Source organism: Lithobates pipiens, unplaced genomic scaffold (assembly GCF_037356315.1).
Source record: "Lithobates pipiens isolate NorthernLeopardFrog02 unplaced genomic scaffold, aLitPip1_a1.2 Scaffold_18, whole genome shotgun sequence".
In the NCBI taxonomy this organism is placed as follows: domain Eukaryota; kingdom Metazoa; phylum Chordata; class Amphibia; order Anura; family Ranidae; genus Lithobates; species Lithobates pipiens.
The window spans coordinates 282,048,454-282,073,771 of NW_027507758.1; the positions used below are offsets into that span (position 1 = coordinate 282,048,454).

Here is a 25,318-nt window from a genome sequence, read left to right on the forward strand (position 1 = left end):
TAGCGGTTTGTTTGTAAATTGTCTCCTCTTCTTCTCTAGCTGGGGCAATCTCAACCTGTCTGTGATTAAATAAAAATCACATTATTATTATTATTATTATTATAATAATGACCTGCTATCTTGCAGGGGTTTTACCTCTGAGTCTTACCATTAATGTTTTTATTGTAACAATATATGCACTGCTTTAACCACCTCAATACTGGTCTATATCATCCCCTTCCTTCCCAGACCAATTTTCAGCTTTCCGTGCTCTCACACGTTGAATGACAATTGGGTGGTCATGCTTCACTGTACCCAAATGAAATTTATATAATTTTGTTCACACAAATAGAGCTTTCTAACTGGCTGACAACACACCAGTAGATTGACTCAGAGTTGCTGAACAGGCTGAATTTCAATCCACAGAAGGCCAAGCTTTAGAGCAGTGATTCTCAACTAGGGTTCCTCCAAAGGTTGCTAGGGGTTCCCTTCAGCATTGGGCAATTTCTGCCTCTCAGATAAGTTCCCACTGACACCATTGATCTTTTTAGCTATCTGTAAGGAGGTTATTCTTCCCAATGACCACAGGTGTAAGGTCAATTCTTCCCACAGACCATCACACCATTGTATCATGAGTTGTAGACTTCTAATTTTTAGCAGGGGTTCCCCCGAGACCAGAGAACTATTTTAGGGGTTCCTCTGTGTTGAAAAGGCTGAGAAAGGTTCGCTGCTTTAGAGTGTTTTGGATGCAATTCAAAATGAACATCACAACACATGTAACGAATGTTGTAGTAACCTGCAAACTAAAACAATGCATCAAAAGGGTGTAAATGGGCTTTTAGGCATTATACTACTCTGGAACCCGAGACACATGCAGAGCACAGCATAGTCCGAAAAGACTTTATTGTTTTCAGTCTGTTCATAAATAGTACATTTTTTTTCAATATTAAATTGAAATATTTGTATTTAGCATAAAAACTTTACATAATATGTACATTTAAGCCAAACATTACACCATTATAGAGCACAACGGACTTTTATAAAAAAAAAAAAAAAAAAAAAAAATGCTATGGAGAAGATGGTGATAAGGATAATGGGTTGACCTAAAATGGCTCACATACATTCATAGATAAGTCCCCACAGTTGGGCAAAGTGCTTGGCACAAGTGGTTACATTTTAGGTAATCTGGCCCAAAAATCAACTGCATTGCAAAAACTATTTTCTGTTCCAACTTTTTAACACCATGAAACATTTAATAAGACTTATAAAAAGGTAGTTTGGAGACTGGGGTGTTAAGCTGACCTCACATACCCTGAATTGCAGCAAAGAGAAATACATGTGCAGACGGTTCCAAAAATTTTTTATTTCTACTGCTGTTCCAGCAGCTTTCTGATTAGACTGTGCTTCTTACAGCTATGAACACTGAACTTCATTAGAAAACTGGAACGTTCAAAGAACGGGGAGAATGTGTCTGAAATGACAGGGAGGCAGCAAATGGACATGGGTGCTGGAGTCACTCAAAAGTTCCTGGTGTCATGCCTGTTGGAAGACATTCTCTTCTTCACACCTTATACAACTTTAAGGCCTCTTGCACACGATACTCCTGTTCGAGATTTTTTTTTCCAGCCTTTTTTTGTATGTATTTTCATGTATATACGTTCGTGCTATTTTCACTAAAACATATTATCGTGCTTTTGTTCTGCACAATATGTAAATGGGCATTTGCACACATTTGTGCGCAATTGAGCGTATTTGTGCACGAGGCGTTGATGTTTCTAAAAATTACCTTTGCTTTTCAATCTGCAGCCATTGACATTTTAAGTAAAATTTAAAGCAATGTGGCACCTGGGAGGCATTCTTGGTGTGCAAAACACCCGTGGAAAGGTTATTCCCTGCTTGTGTGATTGACTGATTTTCCCCAGAAGTCTGCACTAAAATACAACTCAAAATTTGGGCATCTCCTAAATACAGTTTTGACCAGATACACCCCGAAGGGTGAAATACTTTAAGGGATGCAGACCCTGTAGCATTTCTCATCAGAACACTGTAGCCTGCACCAGCTGAATATAAATTAACCAATTCAGCCCCGGAAGGATTTGCCCCCTTAATGAGCAGGCCATTTTTTGCAATACAGCACTGCGTTGCTTTAACTTACAGTTGCGGTCGTGCGACATTTTACCCAAACAATATTTTTTGCCACAAAGAGCTTTCTTTTGGTGGTATTTGCACATCTCTGCTGTTTTTATATTTTACGTTATAAACAAAAGAGGCACAATTCAGAAAACATTTTTTTTACTATAATGTCCCCCCCCAATAAATTTAAAAAAACAAATTTCTTCATCAGTTTAGGTCAATATGTATTCTTCTATATATTTTTGGTAATTACTGTATTAACACCTTCCCTGCCAGGCATTAACACGGGGGGGGGGGGGGCGATCAAGAGGTTAAATGTGTTCCCTAGGTGTGTTTATAACTGAGGGGATGTGACCGACTAGAGGAGCAGCCAGATCGCTGTTTCTACTTAGTAGGAACACACGATCTGTCTCTCCTGTCAGAACAGGGATTTGTGTGATGGCCACACGTACCTCCTTCGGCTCTTACCACTTGCTGACCAGCTCCTGTACATATACAGGGGCACTTTGAAGATGGATATCTCGGTAACGGTAGCAGCAGCTGCCAGAATCGAGGTATCCATCTCTTCAGGAGCCAGTTGCGTTTACGATAATGGTGGTCGCTGTGGCAGATTCACCACGAGATTACCATTATCGGAGGCGGGAGAGGTGCCACCCCCCACGGCTTACCATAAGCCAGCAGCAGAGGTGATCGGGACCTGTCCGTGGCCAGGTATGGAGACAAGTGAGGGGAAGATGGCCCCCACCCATCTCCGTACCATAGCAGGGTGGAAGTGACATCATAACGGGCCATTTTTTTCAAGGTCATTTTTTTCAAATGATAACTTTTTTTTTTATTGCATTTTAGTCCAAATATGAGATCTGAGGACTTTTTCACCCCAGATCTCATATTTAAGAGGTCCTGTCATCCATTTTCTATTACAAGGGATGTTTACATTCCTTGTAATAGGAATAAAGGTGACCCAAATTATTATTATTTTTTTAAAACTGTTAAAAAATAAAATAAAATCAAGTAAAATAAGAAAAAAAAAACAACTTTATTTTTAAAGCGCCCCGTCTTGACAAGCTCGCATTTTGCAAACACGTACTTAAGTAGCGCCCGCATATGAAAATGGTGGTCAAACATGTGAGCTTTCGCCACAATCGTTAAAGCGAGAGCAATAATTCTAGCCCTCTAGACCTCCTCGGTAACTCAAAACATGCAACATGTAGAATTTTTTTTAAGCGTCACCCATGGAGATTTTTAAGGGTAAAAGTTTGCACCCGCTCGTGGAATGGCATCAATTTTGAAGCACGAGATGTTGGGTATCAATTTACTTGGCGTAACATTATCTTTCACAATATAAAAAATAAATAAAAAATTGGTCTAACTTTACTGTTTTTTTTTATTCAACTAAAAAACCTACTTACTTTTTTCGGCTACTTACCTGGCCACCAGCGGCTAGGTAAGTAGCCGATCAGACCGATCTGTCTCTGAACGAATACATAAGAGGCCAGAGGAGAGATTTGGGGTTTCAAATCTCTCCATAGGAGGACCTGTCACGGCCCATGCTATCACAAGGGATGTTCACACACCCACAACACCCACTATTTTCTAGCAAAAAAAGGATTTTCACATGTAGGCACGAAGTGTCAGAAATGGCCTGGATGGCAAGTGGTTAACTGACTCCAACCCATCTCTTGATAAAACAGAGCATTCGTTTGCTGTGTATTGCTACAGAGTTGTGTGTATGATCAGCACAGGACCACAGAGGATCAGAGGAGAATGAAAACTCCTCTTACAAGCCTAAGAAGACAGTGATACAAGACTGATATATACTGCTGATGAGAAAAAGGTATTTAGCAGTTTATATTTACTAAAAAAAAATTGCATTTCCATGTACTGTGGGAGACCAGATATAGTGAATGCAGGGTCCTGGGTTTAGTAACACTTTAACTAGGCAAGCCGCCTCCCCCCCCCCCCCCCCCCCATTTTTCAGTTACGCCAGAGAAGTCCAGCCTAAGCTTCTCCTAAGGGTCACAGAAGTGTAAATGGTTTTCAGCACTAGGACTTCAGACCGCTCTCTACTGACGTCACACAGATCAGTCCAGGCACATCAACCCAACTCTGGATCCGCCAGGTGCCTGGACCGATAGCTGTCTGTCTCTCAGGAGCTGCTGAGATGGCCACTCCCTGCCCCTTCACAGCTTAGCACTTTCATCATCCCAACTCTGGCAGTCTGAATTTGCCAGGTGCCTGGACTGATGGCTGTCTCAGTCTCGCAGGAGCCGCTGAGATGGCCACTCCCTGCCCCTCCCCAAACTCAATTTTTGGGGGAAAAATAAAAAGTTAAAAAATTTTAATGCAAAAAAAAAAAAAACAACAGATAACCCAATTTTGGGGGAAAATATAAAAGATGTTACACAGAGTAGATACCAAACATGCCATGCTTTAAAATTGCGCGTGCTTGTGGAATGCTGGCAAACGAAGGTACCTAAAAATCTCCATAGGTGACTCTTTAAAACATTTTTTAAAGGTTACCATTTTGGCGTAAGGAGGTTTAGCACTAGAAATATTGCTCTCGTTCCAACGATCACAGCAATAACTCTCGTGTGGTTTAAACAGAGTTTACATATGCGGGCGTGACCTACGTATGCGTTCGCTTCTGCATGCAAGCACGAGGAGATGGGGCCCTTTAAGAGAAAAAAATTGAAATTTTTACACGTTCCCTTTCATTTTTTAAATCACTTTATTCCTATTAAGAAATGTAAACATCCTTTGTAATAGGACTTGCTCAACGGGTCCTCTTTACAGAGAGACCTGGGGTTTTAAATTGATCTTAGGCTTTCCAGAAAAAATAAATAAATAAATGCAGTGTTTGCACCAGAGCTAGAAGTGATGTCATGACGTCACTTCTGGCCTTCCAGGGTCATAGAGATGGCAGGGGACCTCTGTGGTAAACTGGCACTCGGGAGAGCTCAGAGAAGCAGTGGAGGGATGTCCCATCCCGCCACCTATAAAAGTAATCAAGCGGCTAAACAGTCACTAAGATAGCGTTTACACTGTAGGGAATCGCTGGTTGGAAAAAAAAAAAAAAAAAAAAGGTATATATTTTATCTCTAGATATATAGATATATCTCTGGATGATACTTGTAGCTGCAGGCATCAGATATCTCCAATCAAAGTCCATGACGTCGTCACCAGGGAAGTTGTTAGGGTTATGTGCAAATGGCTTATGCAAACAGCAACTATTTTTTTAATGAAAGTGAAATTACAAATTACAGTAAAATCTTGCCCAGGAGCAACTGTACCCCCAGATACAGAAGCCTCCCATAGAAGTGTAAGCACCAGACAGGCACAAAATAATGGCTCTAGAACAGATTAGCAACAGCACCCAGGGAATGGCTGATCAAAATTTCTACATGGGGCTGATGAGATGAGTAAGGAGGGGCCTTTTGGGGTCAGGCACCTGACGGTGAACCTCTTAAATAAAGAAGCAAGCATGACAAAGCCATCAGTAGACTTTGTACTTTCAAAAACACATTGGTAAGAGCAGCTCCCATGTGTCTAACATGAGATTATCAACAGGGTTTATATTTCAAGGAAAGCGCAGGACTGTTTTATTCAAGATAGAAGAACCCTCAAAAACAAAAAAGACAATTCTGATTTCTGAGGAGGTTTTTTTTTCTTTAAACCATTTTATTCACCTTCTGGCACAGATGTATAAAGATTTGAGAGATGTGGCAGTCTCCATTTGAGAATTAATATGCATGATCAGGATTCTAGAATATTACTGCATCTTGACATATGAAACAGCTGTTAAAAAAAAAAAAAAGTCCTAATTCGGGCAAGTTCTGCATCAACTGACCATAGCAGCTAAGCAGAGGCTACTGCAGGCAGCATTTATCACTTGGACCCCTTCCATTATTGAGATATCAATTTGTAAGCATTACATGGCAACCAACTGGACACATTAAAATAAAATATACAGCTTGACAAATAGAATAAAACAGATCAATTCAACATGTTCAGCAAGAGGCATCTTCAAATGAACCGTTTTAATAATGGCCAGGAAAAGGGATGTTGCTTAGAGCAACTATAGTTTTTTTTCTTTAGGTTTCTCACAGAACCATTGTCAATTACTACTGCTGACAACACTATTCTACCATGCAAAATAAAATTATAGGCTTGTTGCAAAGAGCAGTTATGGTATACGTATTTCAAAGGAATCAACTGAAAATCACTGTTGGTGGGTCACTGTACATTATAGCTCTTTGTACTTTTTATTAAATGTTTATCAATTTGCTGTCATATTACACCATTTCCCAAAATGTAAAAACGGCTTAACGCAGGGAATCGAAAATATAAAAACAGAGCCAAAGACCATTGTAAGAAAGGCAGCTAGAATGTTAAGTGACCATGGTGCTGGCCAGACAGAAGTCCTGAATAAACTGAAGTTTTGGTTTGTTGAAGGGGCTGATGGGGGTTGGATTTTCTGCTACTTTGTTGTATTTTCATTGCTCAGCTTGATAATAAATGAAGTATATTATAGGAGAGGTCTACTTTAAACCGTTTTTGTTTAATTCTAGATTGGGGTAATGTGAACCTCTAAAACCAAATACACAGGGTCCAACTTGAGAAAATGCCCTATAGACAAGATGGTAGCTCTGGAAAACCCTATTTTGAAATTTTATTATAAATTATAACTTAAAACAAAAACAAAATTGGTTGGCATGTAAATTCAGTGCAACTGATTCAAATATCGAAATAGTTTTCATGACTTTCCTGCCACGTAACTCATTGCATTCAAGACCAAAAATATGAATTTAAAATACATATTTGGTTACATTTTCACAGCAAAAAATACTTCTTGCCAACAGGGAGATATTTAAATGTCCATGTACAACAAAAGCTATTTTTGGTTCTGTGAAGCATGCGTCCTTGTTTTTCCAATAGTTACATTCCAAATCTGAAGTAGGTTGAGAAGTAACACGCCCATAGTCCACTCGCTGACCATACAATATAGAAACAGCTGGACGGAACAACGCCTGGAACACTTACTTCATAGGTAGTCATTATAATGGCGGTTCTCAATGTACCCAGCAATCGCAGGGATCTGCTTCAGATGCCCTTAACACAAAAAAGCTGGACTCCACAAATAAGCTCTTGATGTACATGGAAGTACTGTCCACATGTGCATGGTTTTGTCACGTTCATCATTTAAATGTCCCTGATTTGGCTGCTGATAGATCTCAGTCTGTGCATCATTTAGACACTGTAAATAACAGCTATATGACAAATAAGATCAGTTCTGTGCCAAGAATCATTAGAGTGTCTAAAAGCCAGACTGCTTGTTCGTAAACAGATACATTGAGTCCCTTTTAAAGGGAGCCGGGATTGGCTCAACAGGAAGCAAGGTCATTTCCCAAATCGCTGCTCAGAGCCTGCGTAGCAGCTGAGTGCGGAGAAAAAGTCCTCGTATTGGATATTCACATGCGATGGTAAAGAACTGAGGGGAAAAAAAGAAAAAAAAAACATCATACACTGGTGTAAGTTACCCTATGCAACCTGTTTCATAGAAGAAAAAACACACACATAATAAAAATATGTTACATACACTCTCTTATATACATAGCCCTGTTCAGCACCCAATTTAACTTTATCAATTTACAAAATGCAAAGGGAGTGAACAGAAGAAAAAATAAAATAAAAAAATCTAAACCAAAATTTGGTGCGAGCACACTTTGGCTTCCCACCAGCATCAATTCTTCCAATTCTTCTAGGAAAAAACTTAGTTTTTGAAGGACCTTGGCAGCTAGGTTTTTCCAAAACATCAATGAGAACTAACCACAGATCATCTGTGGATATAGGCTGCCTCAAATCCTTCAGTCTCTTCATGTAACCTCAGACAGATGCAATGATGTTGAGATCAGGGCTTTGTGGGGACCAATCCATCACTTCTAGAACTCCTTGTTCTTTACACTGTAGATAGTTTTTAATGATATTGGCTGTATCTTTGGTGTCGTTGTCCTGCTGCAGAATAAATTTGGGACTAATTGCACATCTCCCTGATGGTATGGCATGAAGGATAAGTATCTGCCTGTATTTCTCAGCATTGAGGAAACCATTGATCGGGCAACATTGGTCTGTAGACGCAGTGGTCAGCCAAGGAATTTTAATGTAGCAGATGAACGACACATCATTCTTACTTCCCTTCGATATCAGAAGATATTCGGCAGTGCCATCAGCACAGATCTGGCAGAAACCAGTAGGACCCAGGTACACAGATATCCTTTTTAAATAATTCTGGCCAGAAGTGGTCTTCGTGGAAACACTGCAGCCAAAAAGCAGTACCTCAGACTTGGAAGCAAGGCTTAGCAACCCAACTATGCATGAAAATATAGGAACTGGGGTGCAGAAAAAAAGAAGCAGGTGCTCCGGACTGATAAGTCACAATTTAATATATTTGGCAGTTAGTTTACGAAGGGCTGCAGAGCGGTACAACGAGTTTCTGCAGGTAATTGTGAAGCATGATGAAGGTTCCATGCAAATTTGGCGCTACATTTCTGTAAACAGAGTTTGGAGATTTGGTCTGGATCAATGGTGTCCTCAATGCTGAGAAATATAGGTAGATACTTATTCATCATACAATACCATCAGTGAGGCGCGTGATTGGCCCCCAATTTATTCTGCTGCAGGACAACAATCACAAACATATAGCCAATGTCATTAAGAATGGTCTTCAGCGTAAAAGTGATGGCTTGGCCCCCACAGAGCCCTGATCTCAACAGAGTGTCTGGGATTACATGAAGAGATAGGATCTGGAGGCAGCCTACACCCACAGAACATCTGGGGTTAGTTCTCCAGCATATTTGGAACCTACCTGCTGAGTTCCTTCAAAAACTGTTTGCAAGGGTATGAAGAAATGATGCTGTTTTGAAAGCAAAGGGTGTTTTCTTGCTTCTCTGTAGGATATCATTGCAAAGGAACAGATTGAGGCACAATTTAAACACACATGCAAGTCCTTTTTAATAAAACCATATAACTAAACAAACATGAACAATTTATATATGCACCTACGCTATGTTAAATATGACTTTAGTTTCACTTAAACTGATCCAAGTGCTTCATCGGCGGTTAAAAAAATATTATGTAGCCAACACATTATTAGACTAAATTAGAATTAGATTAGACTAGATTATCAGACCAAAGATCTTACAAAGCCAGCTCTCCTGCAGTCCAACATGCTCTAATGAGCACTGCTCTCGCTCACCAAGCAGTACTGTCGATTACACAGTGTTCAGGGGAAGAGCTGTGCTTCTTAAAGCGTATTAAAAAAGGGTAAAATCTTTTTTTTTTTTCCACATTATATGTCCATTATTTCTAGTCTACTCTTATTAATCTGGGAAATCTTGAAGTCCGTCAACCTTGCTTTGTGAAAATCCCCACATATTTACCTCCTTGAGTAATGTGGCACGTATTAGCTATGCCCTGTGAGTAGGCACTGCTGTGTCAGAGCCTGCCTTCTGAACAGAGGTGCTGAGAAGGAGGAGTTTTAAGAGGCGGAGTCCGTACAAGAATCACTGAATGCAGGCAGAAAGGTACCATGGGAAATGTAGTCCTTAGATATTTAAAGTAAACAGCAGGGAAGCTGTAAAGGGTGCTATAAAATGCAGGGAATCCAGGAAGTTGTGGAAAGATGACCTGCAGCACTCACAACATGAAAGGAGTTTAATATTATATAATTATATAATATTAGATCAAACAAGACTATATTAGATTGTCTAAAATCACTAAATGGCAGGCCAAGTCCATGTTCTGTCCAGCCCTGCCGCTGTCTCGCCATTTAGGATATGTTTTTTTCGCCCTCAGTTGATGCTCCCTGCTAGTTCTGTTTTTACAGAGATGACGTCGGAAGAGCAGCACAACGATGCACGGAGGGCGGGGGTTGGCCCAGTTAACGGATTGGTTGCTAGAACCGCCCTGCATTCTAGCAACCAGTTATCTAAGGCAGGTCCCCACCCTCGGTCCATCCCTTTTCTGCACTTCCGATGTCAGCTGTTGTGCCTCCTACTGTGCTGTGCCTTGGATGTCAGCTGCTGTGCCCTGTGTAAGGTAGGATAGGGAAGCCGGGCACTGTTATTGTTATGAAGGACGGCGGAAGCCTGGTGTGATGTAAAGGGGGAAAATTGATCAGAAAATGTAATATGAAGGAGGAGGGGTGATATAAAAAGGAGGCAGGGCGGGAATGTGAAGGAAGTACTATGAAGGGGGGTGAGGTTCTACAAAGAGGGCAAAGACAAATGTGAAGGGGGCCTGGGAACTGCGGTGTGAAGGGGAGGGGGGGGGGGGGGGGGGGGTTCTAAGAAAAAAAAAAAAAAAAAAAAAGAAGAGGGTGCTATAAAGGGAGTGAGGAAAGAAATGTGAAGAGGGGCTGGGGACTACAATGTGATGGGGCTGCTATAAAAGGGGGTGAGAACAGGGGACTGCAATGTTAAGGAGGGTGCTATAAAAATAGGATTTTTGTACTCACCGTAAAATCCTTTTCTCTGATGTTTTTGATGGACACAGCTCCTTTAAATCTTGACCTTAGGGTTTTATCGCACCTTCAGGAGACCTAGGCAGAACATGTAAAACCAGTAACACTGCACAGCACCATCCCACTGGCTATATCCCTCACTCCTTCACTTCCTGCAGCTCAGTTTGTCAAAAAGCAGTACAAACATAAATAGGAGGGGTGGGTAGCTGTGTCTGTCAATGAACTTCAGAGAAGAGGATTTCACGGAGAGTACAAAAATCCTATTTTCTCTTTCGCTCATTGATGGACACAGCTCATTTAAATCTTGACTTTAGGGTAGTCCCCAAGCAGTGTCAAAAAACGAGGGGTGGAACCAGCAATAAATAACTTCACCCACAACAAAGAGGAACTCCTTAACAGAGGCGTTGCCAACTTAAACGCCCGCCAGCAAAACCTGCGGCCAATGTATGCATCTGAAGATGCATTCAAAACAACCTTGTAACTTAAATGAAAGTGTGAATTGCAACCTTACACAGCCGCCTGCAAAACCTTGCGGCCAAAGTAAGCATCCGAAGATGCGCTCAAATCAACTTTGCAAAATTTTGTGAAAGTGTGAACAGATGACCAAGTCACCGCCTTACACACCTGGGACACAGATTCTTGATGTTGGAAAGCCCAAGAGGCACCATTTGCCCTGGTAGAATGTGCCGTGACAGGAAAGGGAGGGCACCATCCCCTTTAAGGCACAAGCCTGAACCACAATCTGTTTGATCCACCGAGAGATGGTGGTCAACGAGATAACCAGACCCTTTTTCAGACCAGCCACCGATACAGAGTCTGACCTCCGGAAAGGAGCCATAGCAGACAGATACACCCGTAGAGCCCAGACCACGTCCAGGGAATGTAATGCAACTTCCATTGGATGTGTCGGATTAAGACATAGGGATGGCAGCACAATGTCTTGATTTAGATGAAAAGCCAAAACCACCTTCGGAAGAAAAGAGGGCTGCGGACGTAGCACCGCCTTATCCTTGTGGAGAACCAGGTAGGGAGACTTGCTCGACAAGGCCGTCAATTCAGAAACTCTCCTGGCAGATGTAATTGCCACTAGAAAGACTACTTTCTGAGAAAGAATCAACAAGGGAATCTCCCTAATATTTTTAAACGGTGGTTTCTGAAGAACCGATCACACCAGATTCAGATCCCACGGAGGCAGCGGTGGTTGAACTGGAGGGGCTACATGTCGAATTCCTTGCACAAATGTACTCACTAATGAGTGAGTCTCCAAGGGACGTTGAAAGAAGGCAGCCAAGGCTGATATCTGCCCCTTGATGGTGCTTAAAGCAAGTTTCTGATCCACTCCTCGCTGCAAAAACAGCAGGATCCTGGAAACTGAATATGTGCAGGGGCGCCACCCCATCTCCTCACACATGGAGATGTAGGCCTTCCACGTACGATATTCTGTGAAGATGACTTCCATGCCCTCAGCATAGTGGAAATTACAGAGTCTGATAGACCTCAGTCCCTTAGCACCTGGCTTTCAACAGCCATGCCATTAAAAACAGCAATGGTGAAGCAGGGCGACGCATCGGACCTTGTGATAGAAGGTCCTCTCGCATTGGCAGCCGCCAAGGAACATCCACCACCAGATGTACTAGGTCGGCGTACCAAGGATGTCGAGGCCAATCAGAATCACCAGAATCCCCGTGGCCTCCATGTGTAGCAGGCGTTTTAGTTTGGGGGGGGGGGGGGCATAAATCAGCCGATAATGCCCCCATGGAGCCACCAACACATCTGACGCATACACCCAAGGGTCTCTTGTCCTGGACAAAAACCTCTGCCTGTTGGGACTGCTGGACGCATTCCACCACAGACCCATCACACGAGCAGTACGGGGTGGCTGTCGGCCCCGGCACACTGACACGGACAGCAGTAGCCCGGTCATGTGTGTGCCCCGGAGCATATAGCTCACCTGCCGCCCCTGGAACAGAAAGGGGCACGTTGTGGCCGAACCAGTGCGTAGCTAGGGTCTGCTCACGCTCGATGGCCAGGCTGGGGAGACTACAAGGATCTATATTATCCAGCCTTTCACCGAGACCGGCTGTTGATAGTAGATCACAGGATCAAAATTGCAGAAAAAAAAAAAAATTCCCAGGACCAATGGTCCCCACAGGGAGCCAGGTCCTTCTACACTAGCCAGAAAAAAAAACTGGGCTGCAGGAAGCAGTTAGGGATTATAGCCAGTGGAACCTCCACTGGGCGGTGCTGTGCAGTTTTGCTGTTTTTACATGTTCCGCCTAGTACTCTCCCGAAGGTGGCGATATAACCCAAAGGTCAAGATTTAAAGGAGCTGTGTCCGTCAATGAAAGAAAGAGAAATGGGTGAGGAAAGTTATGTGATAGGGGGTGCTATAAAGGGGGATGAGGACAGGAATGTGATAGGGGGTGCTATAAAGGGGGTGAGGACAGTAAAGTGAAGGGGGGCTGGGGACTGCAATGTGAAGTAGGAGTACTACAAAGGGGGTGAGGACAGGAATGTGAAGGGGGATGATATGAAGGGGGCTGGGAACTGCAATTTGAAGTAGGGGGTGAAATAAAAGGGGGCCGCAGACGAGAATGCGAAGGAGGGCTGAGGACTTTAATGTGAAGGGGGGGGGGGGTGATGCACAGGGGGACCAAGAACACTGCTGTAATAAAAAGGATTGTGATGTGAAGGACCTGAGGCTAGGTTCAAATTATTGCATACTGCGTGTAGGCGGCCCATGTATTTTAGTGGGCTGCCTTATAAGTACAAAAATTAAGTCCCTGACCCAAGCTACATGGTACTGTGGCACCATGGACTCTTTATGAATTTTAATTCAATACCCCTGCTCTGAAAGAACTATTGCTTGTATTGCCATTACAATGCTGATGCAATGACCGTAAAACTCATTTAACACCACATTCCCACTAAAAGCGGCTTTAAAATTACACTACTTTAGAGTGATATCAAAGCCACCAGCCAGTACAATTTCATGTGCGACTTGCCGACATCTGCGTGTATTCATGCACAGATGGCTATACAAGTCGCACATGAAATCGTCAAAAATAGTGCAGGAACCTTTTTCAAATTGGTGCAAGTTGCAGTCACACCAGCTTGAACAGTTTCATAGACACAAGGGTGCAACTTGCCATGCGATATTACACTGTCAAATTGCATGACAAGTCACACCAGTGTGAATGGGGGCTTAATGCAAGTATGCAAGCACAGTGTTAAAAAAGGCATGATTAATATTTGTATATGCAGCTGTATTGCCTTACTGTAATAGAATGAAAAGGTTTAATTGAATTTTAAATGAACAGATTTGTTTAGGAATTTAAAATGGACTCCATAAGATTGTAAGTGCCTTGATGTTAAGGTGTAAAATAATACATCGTTAAAGCTAGAAAGAAATGAATAAAAAATAAAAAATAAAAAAAATAAATAAATAAATAACAGAGTACCTCCAGCACACTATCAGTGCTAAACAAAACTTCAATGTAGCCTTTGCAATATAAGGGCTTCAACGAGCAAATGCAGTGTGCTTTTTTTAACATCAGTTTAATATGCTTCCGCTACCATTCTGAATTTCTGTACTTGCACTTGTCGTCGTCCTGATATGCATTTAACCTGTTTAACCTTACTCAGACTTATATGGGGAGAGGAGCAATTCTCACGGGGAAAGAAAAAAAAAAAGCATATTGACATGCCCCAAGTCTAGCCTTTACCAAGATTCTTAATTTACCATTCTGCCATATACAGTGGAACCTTGGATTACGAACATAATCTGTTCCAGGAGAATGCTTGTAATCCAAAGCACTCGCATATCAAAGCAAGTTTTTCCATAGAAGTTAATGGAAATTAAGATAATGCGTTCCGCATTGACTGCTATTGCATGCAATACCGCATGTGGCCAGAGGTAGGGGGCGCCGGAGAACCTCGGAAACACTCATGGACAGCTAGGCTGAACTCGGAAACCCTCAAAAAGGCTCAGAAACACTTGGGAATGGAGTATTTCTGAGTGATCCTGCTTATTTCTGAGAGGCTACGAATCATCCGAGTGTCACCGGCGCCCCCGCACCTCTGGCCAAATGCAGTACTGCACACCACATTAGCTTGAATTCCGATTGCTTTCCGAGACAACACTCGCAAACAGAGTCAGAATAAAAAAATAAGAAAAAAAGTTGCTTGTCTTTCCAAACGCTTGTTAACCACATTACTAGTTAATCAAGGTTCCACTGTACTCAATATAAGTACATCATATTACTATGCCTAGCCTCTCCTGTTAGTTACGATATACAAATGTATAGCTTAGGGCTTTACATTACATGCTCTGCTTTATATAGTATTTATTCAATTTCAGATACTTACACGATTTCTGAAAGTCGTATGTGCCATGGCAGAAAACCTAGTGTGCTGTTTATATGGCCAAATTTTAATATTAAGTCAGGGTCTGGGAAATTGTGTGTACCTACAAAAAGGGGGAAAAAAAAGTTTTTAAATGTCATGTTATAAACAGTGGAAATATATTTTTTCCCCAACTTGGATTTAAAAATTTACAAGCTGACCCACTGAAAAACGGTCTTTTTAATGTTTAAGAACAAAGATGAAAGATCAACATTTCCCCCCCCCCCCCCCCAAAATTTTAATGGAAGATGACCCCCTCCAAAAAATGAATCCAAACTCAATATTCACCATGCACACCTTTATGGAAATGCCTGTAGTGATGCTGGGTGCTGTAATGACCACCGGCTGGAAACCGTAGACAACTAAGGTGAAGAAAGGTCATCAGCACACCAAGGATTCCTCGAGAGGGTCCAAAGCTTTACTCACATTGTCATATGGAACACATACGGCAATGTTTCAGAGCCACGCATGGCCCCTTCATAACTTGCCTGACAAAGGGGCCCTGCGTGGCTCCGAAATGTTGCCATACATGTTTCCTGTGACCATGTGAATGAAAAAAGCTTTGGACCCTTCTGAGGAATCCTTAGTGTGCTGAAGACATTTCTTCACTCCAAAAAAATGAAGGCCCAGATGCCAGTTTCCTTACCCTTTAAGAAATATTATGCTGTGATAATGTAAGATAACTAACTAATCAGTAGATCAAATAAATTAGGAGATCGACTTTGTAATTATCCAGTGTAAGGCAATCAAACTAATGAGCTTATTTTACTTAAACCTATATATTAGAACTAGAACAACCCATTATACTTAGCACAGCAGCACTGGGGAACAAGAACAATTATTACTTCTTAATAGATGATCAAGCGATTCAACATCCAAGTCTGATGGTCTCTTGTCTTTCTCTGCTACAAGTTGACAAAAATTCTGTGCAGCTTTGACAATATTTGTCTTCCCATCCTCTGGAGATAGCACCTTTAACACGGGTAAATGGCGAATAACTGTATAGAGAACACGGATTTATTAAATTAAAGAAATGATCTAAGCTTAGCACCAGAAAACCATCAACTCACTAACCTACATCCATATATGTGACCGTGCGAGTGGCTTTATATGTAGCAATCTATGACGGTTTCACATTTGCTGGCTATACATACATTTTGATCTACAATGGTTTCAATGGTTTCCTCTGTCCTACCAGATAGCCAAAACATATATAAACCAAAATCAATAGTTTCTTTGTTGTGTATATAAAGCTAAAACAAACATTTGGTTGCATCAGAACATTTTTATTAGTAAGGAATCATGTATATGTCAAACTACACTTAAGTGAAAAGTATATATTGTAAATGTCAAGTTTGTCAAACCAATAAATTCACAATAAGGACTCACAGTTGCCAACTCACAAAAAATAAATATTTGTACTGGGAAAAGTTGGTATTTACCCACTTATTGACTGGGGCGAGTATATTTTTTGAACATGTTAAAATCTGCATTTTTTTTATAAGAAGTTAGCCCCAAGAGTATATTTTATTATTTATATTTTCGTAGTAGCAATTTTTTTCAGGTAAAAATACATTAATTGTGCAAACAATACTATTTTTTGGTAAACAAAAAAAAAAAAAAAATGGGCATATATATATATATATATATATATATATATATATATATATATATATATATATATATATATATATATTTATTTTACTAAATATATGTCAAGTCCTAAAACTGCACATACCCCTGTGGAAATATGGTACCCAAAATTTTTCATCAGTTTAGAGTTACTCATTAACTATGGCCCTAGAATGATTGCCTTCACTCAACCATTTGCAATGATACCTACCATGTGTGGTACAAATTATGTTTACATATGCATGCTCGCCCTATGCTGTGCTTTTTAAATGGGGTGTGTGCAGGGGTGACAAGGGTGCTTTACGTTTTCTTTTAAGCTTTTCTTATTTTATAAAAAAAAAAAAAAAAAAAAATGTAACACCAATCATCATTTAGCTATTACTAGGGGGCTAAGAAGCCCTCTATGTGGTAGCATCGGCAGGTGACAGGTACTCTTTATAAGGACACTGGGGCAAATATTCTAGCACAGATCATGCTGGGATAGCTGCATCCTCCACTACACTAGCTGAGGAATGACAGCTGTTACCCCAGAAGCGACAAAAAATACCTCATTTATACATCACAAAATATACAAAAGGATTGGGGGGGGGGGGGAAGATGTTCCCAGAGTTTCTCCTGCTTTAACTGGGAAATCAGTTTCCCATGGTCGTGGGCTCCCCCAGCGAAGTGAGGAGGGACTGGGAACCACTGTGGGTGCCTCCGGCCAGGGCATCCTATTAGTCAAGCTGTCTCCATAATGCACAGTGTAAAGAGGAGCACAGAGTTCATAACGTTAGCACTGCTCTGTATATCACTGAAAAACGCTTAGCAACATAATATAGGCAAAGAAGACCCTGCACATCATGTCACCAACCTGAATGCTTAAGCCTCATGTACACTGCTGCTGGTAAATGGACGTTCAGAGGAAGTTGGACGTTTTTTTTCCAGCTGCCACTGAAATCATTAGATGTTATCTTACATGTACACAGGTTCCTTTAATGTCTTTTTTAGGCAGTTGAGTTTAAAGGCCTTCTTTGGAAAGCAAAAACAATTTGTTCAGACGCTGAGTTTAGTGCATCAAGTGCTAAACGTGGTAACGCACATTTAGCTGCATTTCGTTTACAGGCGTTTTTCATTTTTGGCCATTTTGAATTTTTTTTTTTTTTTTAAATATAACTTTTTTTTTTCAAACACTTCTAAATGCAAACACAGCTAAACGCAGCAAAACGGACGTTTTAAACATGGGTTACTATCTGTCAAGTTAAATCGTTCAAGAGGTTGTAAAAACATCCCGTGTACATTAAGCCTTAAAGAAAAATCATGTCATATTTAACACGTTCGTTTATTAACAACTTACAAAATAAAAAAAATAAAAAATGTAAACTAAAAAATACACGCAGGGGTAATTAGGAGGGCTGCCTGCAGTGAAAACTGGGAGTGCCAAATGCTGTCAGAAGGGTCTTTAAATGGAAAATAAAGTATTTTTTTCAGATGCTTCCAGCTTTAAGTTACACACAAAAAAAAATCTCACAGGACTCCCTACTGAAATTAAAGCGGTTGTAATCCAAATAGAATAGAAAAAAAAAAAAAAGGAAGAAGAGTTTTTTTTTTTTAAAAGCAGGATACACAGCATAGTGCTTGTGCTGTGTTATTCGTCCCTCTATGTTTTAAAAACAAAAAAAAAAACAAAAAAACACCTGGTTAATCCTGCCTGTTCCGGTGTCCCCCTATGTAAACTGACCACTGTAATCATGGCTGCTGATCCAGGATACCATGGTCAGTCTACGTTGTCATCCCACTGCTCTCCTCTCTCCCTCCCTCCCTCCTCCCAGCTCCTGTGTGAGAGCCAATAAATCAGCCCTGCCCCTCACGCCGCCATTAGTAGCGGCAAAAAAAATAAAATCAAAGGATGATTATTGCCAGCCTCTATGTTCTACTAAGCTACACTAAACTTTGTACATTTAAAATAATGCCTCTAAATACCTTCTTTTAGATCATTTCTCTTTAGTCACATGACCTCTGGCCTCTTTCCTCCTCTGATCTAAGGGCTACAGCGGGAGGGGCCGAGCGGAAAGCACAGCAATCATGTGATCTCCCGGGTGACATCAGAGGGGCCCCTTCCGCTGCAGACCTTAGATTGGAGGAGTAGAACAGCTGGAGGTCACGTGATCGAAGAGAAACAATCTAAAAGAAGTTATTTAGAGGCATAAGGGGGGGCTGTCAGTAATCTTTTTATGGCTTTAAAGTATGTTCAATTCACCACCTGTGTGTGAATCAGAGACTCCCCTTTGTTTTGTGACATTTATAGTAAAGGAAATAGGAATATGAACAGTGTAATGTTACAGGATAGTTTACAAAATCGCTTCCATTTTCAGGTAAGGCAAATAACCTTTTCTGAACACTGGCTACTTTGTCAAAAAAAAAAAAAAAAAGTTTCATTAAGTGACACTGAATCCTGTGAATGGCAATCTGCCAACTAGGCAGCAATCTGCTAGAGAATTCTCTAAAACCAAAACTGCAGAATAAAAGAGAATTTGTGAAGTCGGTGTGTATGCAAAGCATAAAATCAAAAAATTAAAACAATGTGTTCTGTTTGTCTATAGCATACCTTTCTCATTTTTGTCAGTGCTGCCATTTGCATATTCTAGCGGATACTTTGAACATTCATCACCCAGTAGTTCTTTCTGTTGTTTTAACAATTCATCCATAAGTCTAGAAGTATTTTCTTTGAAGAACCCTTAGAAAAGATTAAAAGAAAAAAAAGTACAAGTCATTTTCCTGAAGCTGTATTTACATTTTCACATGTTTTGTTTGCCATCAAACAGAGGAAAAGCACAGTTAAAGCTGCCTGAAACCAGCAGAGAGATGTAAAACTGAATAAACTTTGTCCATTGTTGCCAGAGAGTGCGAAAGCATGACTTTCAAATGATATTAATGTATGTTACGTGCGGCAGTGCACTAGGGTGCTAATCATTATAAAGGGTGCCCCAAAACACTAAGGTAGGGGGTTAGGTGTGGGTTTTTTTGAGATTAGGTGTTTGACCCGTGTAACTTGAAAGGCTGCCGGAGGTTCACACAAAAAGTGAACCTCCCCCCCCCCCCCCTTCGGTGTCACATGTGGCACCTTTCGGGGGGGTGCAGATACCTGTAGTATACTTCCACTTCCAGGAATAGACTCCCGCGAGTTACACCCCTTCGCATCACACCCTCGCTGTGCTCTGCGAAACACACAGAGGGGACCAGTGAGGACAGAGTGTGGCTCGCGCACCGGGAAATTAAGCTGCAACGCTTCACTTCCCGATTCCCTCACAAGGATGGTGGGGCAGCCGAGGCGCGAGTGATTGCTCGGCTTCAGCTACCAACATCGCAGGCATCCTGGACAGGTGAGTGTCCATTTATTAAAAGTCAGGAACTGCAGTATTTGTAGCTGCTGGCTTTTAATTATATTATATATATACATTTTTTTGTTTTGTTTTTTGAGTGGACCCCGCTTTAAGTGTCCATTCACACCACAACAAAGTGCAATGGCAACTGGTTTGAACAGTTTACAACCTGGAAGTGAATTGTGAGAGCCTGCTCTAAATCAGACTACGCTAACATACAAAGGACAATGAAAAAGCATTGAATCGACTGACAGCTCGATCGTACCTAGATGAGCAATGCAGACAAGTCGTCTTCAACACTTTCATACACAAGCCCAAAAATCAGAGCTGCCACAATGGTCCATTATTGTAACATTTATATTTTGCTGTAAATTTCCACAATTCTCAATGCAATGCTTTTTAGTTCATGTGTTCCTGCACTCACCACTAAATCCTTAAAGTGGAGGGCCACCCAAAAAAAAAATTCACTTACCTGAAACCGCTGTTGCTAGGCAGTCTTCCAAATCTGCCTCTTCCGTGGCGCTTCCTCCTCTTTGGTGAGCGGCCCCGTTGCCTTCTGGAACATGTGTGTGTGTGTCTCCCAGAAAACAATGAGGCCATTCACAAAGCACCGCGTCACATGCGCAGTAGGAAACGGGCAGTGAACCCGCAAGGCTCCATTGCCTGTTTCCCTTCGTTAAGATGGAGGCGCCGGCAGCCGATCTGACATCGCTGGATCGCTGGACAGGCAAGTGTCCTTATTAAAAGTCAGCAGCTACAGTGTTTGTAGCTGCTAACTTAAAAAAAAAAAAAAAAAAAAAAAAAATGTATTGGCCGGAACGCCCCTTTAAACCATAACTCATTAAAAGCAGGTTCTTCTGTTATTTAAAAATGTTTCTTTCTTCAACCCAAAAAAAGTGGAAGCTCCGCTTATCAGCTGCCCCCCCCCCCCTCCGGTGCCACATTTGGCACCTTTGGGGGTGGAAGGGGGAGCAGGTCCCTGTTTTTGACAAGTATCCACCCCTACTTCCGAGAGATCCAGTCACAGCGAGATCACTCAGTTCTGCTTTGAAAGATCAACTTGGGTACAATCAGCCTGCCAGATTATCTTGCAACTAATCGCTAGTGACTGCTATAGCCGCTAGCAATAATCATTGTATTATACCGGCAGGGACTGCTTTCCCTGCTCACCCCTGCCAGGTGAAGACAATGGCCCAGCAGGTGGGACTCCCCTTTCATCACCACCTGTGTTGATGGGGAATCATGCAAATTTCCTTTCTTGCAGCCCGTGGTTACAGGAAAGAAATTTACACCAAGCATGGTCAGCTTAAAGGCGCTCAAAAGGTTCACGCTATTTAACCAGCATGTGTTAGTTTAGTCACAGGTTTGCTTTTAAGAGCTTTCATACGCCTACTATGTCTAAAATGTACTCAAAGATTAAGTATTGCTTACGATTTTCTTAATTTTGCAAGAACAGAGATTTCCACAGATGTATGATGACATAATCTCTCTTGTCATATTAATAGTACATATTGCAAAACTAAACATGAGGACATCTCAAGCTTACATCTAACCCCTTTTACCCAAACATGTCAAAAGGTCTGAAGTCATTCCCCTGAATTCAATGCCTACAAAAGGACGACCTTGCTGCATGATCTACTCCCTCATTGTACAGATTGTGTACAGCTTTACAACCCTCACATTTTTGTAATTTTTTGTATATCTTTTCATGTACTAACACTGAAGAAATGACACTTTGTTGCAATGTAAAGTGCAATGAGTGTACAGCAGCTTGTATAACAGTGTAAATTTGCTGTCCCCTCAAAATAACTCAACACACAGCCATTAATGTCTAAACCGCTGGCAACAAAAGTGAATATGTCCAAATTGGGCCCAATTAGCCATTTTCTTTGTTTACAAACTATTTTTATTTGGTACAAAATGCAGTACAGAGAGAATGCATAGATAACAGAATAATTACAAAAATAACAAGTCATACATAAGAAACATGTACATTTAGAAAAATCATGTTCAATGCAATAAATATATTTTGCCAGTTAGTGACTAACTTGAGTGTAAAATTTGGATGTGAACTATAATAGTGCAATAAATGAGATTGGACAGCCTATTGTGACCAATAATTTCAGACAGGGTTAAAAAAGGATGTGGAATGTTTAATCCAGGGGTCCCATTTTTTATTATATAAATGGATGGTATTCTGTGTGATATGGAATATCTTTTCCATAAGATTAATGTTACTGATTCTGGTTTTTAAATGTTCCAAAGGAGTGGATTGGGATTTCCAATGAAATGCTATTAACCAATGAATGGCGACACAAATTGTATGTATTAATCTCATATTATGAGTAGAGAGACTGGAGACAGGGGGCAAATAAGAGACAGTTGTGTAAGGTTAGCTTTATATTACTATTTGAGATGTCAGAGGCAAAACTCTCCAACTGTTTCCATATGTGTGTGATTTTAGTACAGTCCCAGAAGATATGCGAGAATGAACCGGGGGAGTTGCAACCTCTGAAGCATATTTGCGGTGTTGTGGGGAATATGGAAGGTAATTTGACTGGGGTGTAGTACCATCTGGTGAATAGCAATTGGCCATTTTTAAGGTCTCAGGTGTGAGCAAGTGTGTTAAAATTGGTGTTATTGCTCTCACTCTCTCATACTGGTCACTGGAAGTTCAACATAGCACCTCATGGCAAATAACTCTCCGAGGATCTGAAAAAAAGAACTGTTGCTCCACATGAAGATAGCCTAGGCTTTAAGGAGATTGTCAAGACCCAGAAACTGAGCTGCAGCATGGTGACCAAGACCATACAGTGGTTTAACTAGACAGGTTCCAGTCAAAACAAGCCTCGCCATGGTTGACCAAAGAAGTTAAGTGCACATGCTCAGCGTCATATGCAAAAAGTTATTTTTGGAAAACAGACATGAGTGCTGCCAGCATTGCTGCAGAGGTTGAAGAGGTGGGGGGGGGGGGGGGGTCAGCATGTCAGTGCTCAATAAATAATGGTGCCACACAAAATTTTTTTTTTTTTTTTTTTTACACTTTAGGCCATATTTAGACATTTTCACTTAGGGTTGTACTCACTTTTGTTGCCAGCGATTTAGACATTAATGACTGTGTGTTGAGTTATTTTGAGGGGACAGCAAATTTACACTGTTATACAAGCTGTACACTCACTGCTTTACATTGTAGAAAAGTGTCATTTCTTCAGGCTCAGTTCACACAGGGGCGGCATGACTTGCAGCGCGACTCACAGACGCGACCTGCAAACGACTTCAGCGGCGACTTGCAAAACGACTTCTGTATAGAAGTCAATGCAAGTCGCCTGAAGTCGCCCCAAAAGTAGTACAGGAACCTTTTTTCTAAGTCGGAGCGACTTGAGTCGCTTCCATTAGAACTGTTCCATAGTACAAAACGGAGCGCGACTTGTCAGGCGGCTAAGTCGCCTGGACATGTCGCCCCTGTGTGAACCGAGCCTCAGTGTTGTCACATGAAAAGATATAATAATATTTACAAAAATGTGAGCTGTGTACTCACTTTTGTGAGATACTGTATGTTAGAGATAAATAAGAGAGATAAACAAGAGAGACAGATAAATAAGAGAGATAAACAAGAGAGACAGATAAATAAGAGATAAACAAGAGAGACAGATAAATAAGAGATAAACAAGAGAGACAGATAAATAAATAAGGGAGATAAATAGACTATAGAGACATCTGTTTAAAAAATTGGTAAAAAGTAAGCAGGGAACTTTTTCATAATCACCTTCACATGAGTCACAGCAATATGAACAGTTCCACAGCCATTTGGAACTGTCTAATCACATAAGTCACACAGGTGTGAAAGGGGCCTTAACGTTTTTCTAAAGTCTAAATTCTTTTTACCTTAATACATTCCCTGCATTAAGGTAACAGATGTTTAGCTACCTGTTGTCGCCATCTTCTCTGATGCAGCAGACCTGACTTTTTCTACTACCATTATGAAACATTTACAGGTCCTCAGCTTGTGACTGGACAGTGAAAAAAGAAAAAGCATCCCGATCATCTCATCTTTGTCACTCTGCTCTCATCTCCTATCAGCATGTTTTTCATTGGCGCATGAGCACTGCAGAAAAACTGACTGACTCCTTGTGTTGCTTCTCCCTGAACCTGCTGTCCAGAGACTGCAAATAACTGCTACCAGGACAAAAAATGCAGGCGCTTACACGGTTTACATTAAAAATTAAAACTTTGACATATTAAGAGCTGCATAGATTGAGTTTTGTATATCGGCCTGATATTTAACTTTAAGTGCAAAGTCAGCTTTAGGTTTCTGGGTCTACTGGCTGCCATGACCATTATATGAGGAGGTCTTATGCTACCTGCAGGATTTTATATTGTGGAACATGCAACAATTAACCACTTAAAGTAGTTGTAAACCCTTACAAACCACTATGAGCTACAGGTAAGCCTAGATTAAGGCTTACCTGTAGGTCCAAGAAATATCTCCTAAACCTATACGGTTTAGGAGATATTTACCTGCAGACAGCCACCGCGTAGGCGCACTGGGTAAGCCGCAGGTCACGGCAATATGCCGCGAGTGTCGGCCCCCGTGCGCATGCGCGGGAGTGACGTCATCGCTGCTCCGGCGAATCACAGCGCCGGAGCAGCGAGACCCACCAAGAAGATGGACGCTCGGAACTACAGGGGACAGCGGTGACTTCGCTGGCTCCTGTGTCAGGTAAGTGACACATAATGGAGTACTATGCAATGCATAGTAGTCCATTATGCTTTACCTTTGCAGGGAATCAAAGAGGAAGTAAACCCATCAGGGTTTACTTCCTCTTTAAGGACCAGGTCTCTTTTTCAGATTTGGCGTTTACATGTTTAACCACTTCAATACCGGGAACTTAAACACCTTCCTGCCCAGACCAATTTTGAGCTTTCAGCGCTGTCGCACTTTGACAATTGCGCGGTCATGCTACACTGTACCCAAATGAAATTTGTATCATTTTTTTCCCACAAATAGCTTTCTTTTGGTGGTATTTGATCACCTCTACGGTTTTTATTTTTTGCTAAACAAATAAAAAAAATACCGAAAATTTTGAAAAAAAAAAGTTTTTTTTGTTTCAGTTTCAAAACTTTGCAAATAAGTAAGTTTTCTCCTTCACTGATGGGCACTGATGGGGTTACACTGATGGGCAATGATAAGGCGGCACTGATTGGCACCGATGAGGTGGCACCAATTATGTGGCATGGATGGGCGGCACGGATGGGCGGCACGGATGGGCGGCACGGATGGGCATGGGTA

The 25,318-nt window shown here is 41.3% G+C and overlaps 1 protein-coding gene across 2 annotated transcripts in view; it reads right to left on the bottom strand.

Annotated features, from left to right (window-relative positions):
* Positions 1 to 1,034: 1,034 nt before the first annotated feature.
* NUS1 (NUS1 dehydrodolichyl diphosphate synthase subunit) overlaps positions 1,035 to 25,318 on the bottom strand; it is a 43,453-nt gene continuing 19,169 nt past the window's right edge. The window contains exons 2-6 of one of the 2 annotated variants that reach the window (XR_013276717.1): positions 19,254 to 19,382; positions 15,880 to 16,032; positions 14,999 to 15,098; positions 3,685 to 7,600; positions 1,035 to 3,633 (exon numbers count right to left, since the gene is read on the bottom strand). Coding sequence is in view for 1 of the 2 variants with exons in the window: in XM_077487048.1 (XP_077343174.1) it covers positions 7,510 to 7,600; positions 14,999 to 15,098; positions 15,880 to 16,032; positions 19,254 to 19,382 (473 nt within the window). In the remaining variant the exon portion in view is untranslated. Of the gene's footprint in view, positions 7,601 to 14,998; positions 15,099 to 15,879; positions 16,033 to 19,253; positions 19,383 to 25,318 lie in introns of both variants that reach the window. The other variant, XM_077487048.1, reaches the window with a different exon arrangement.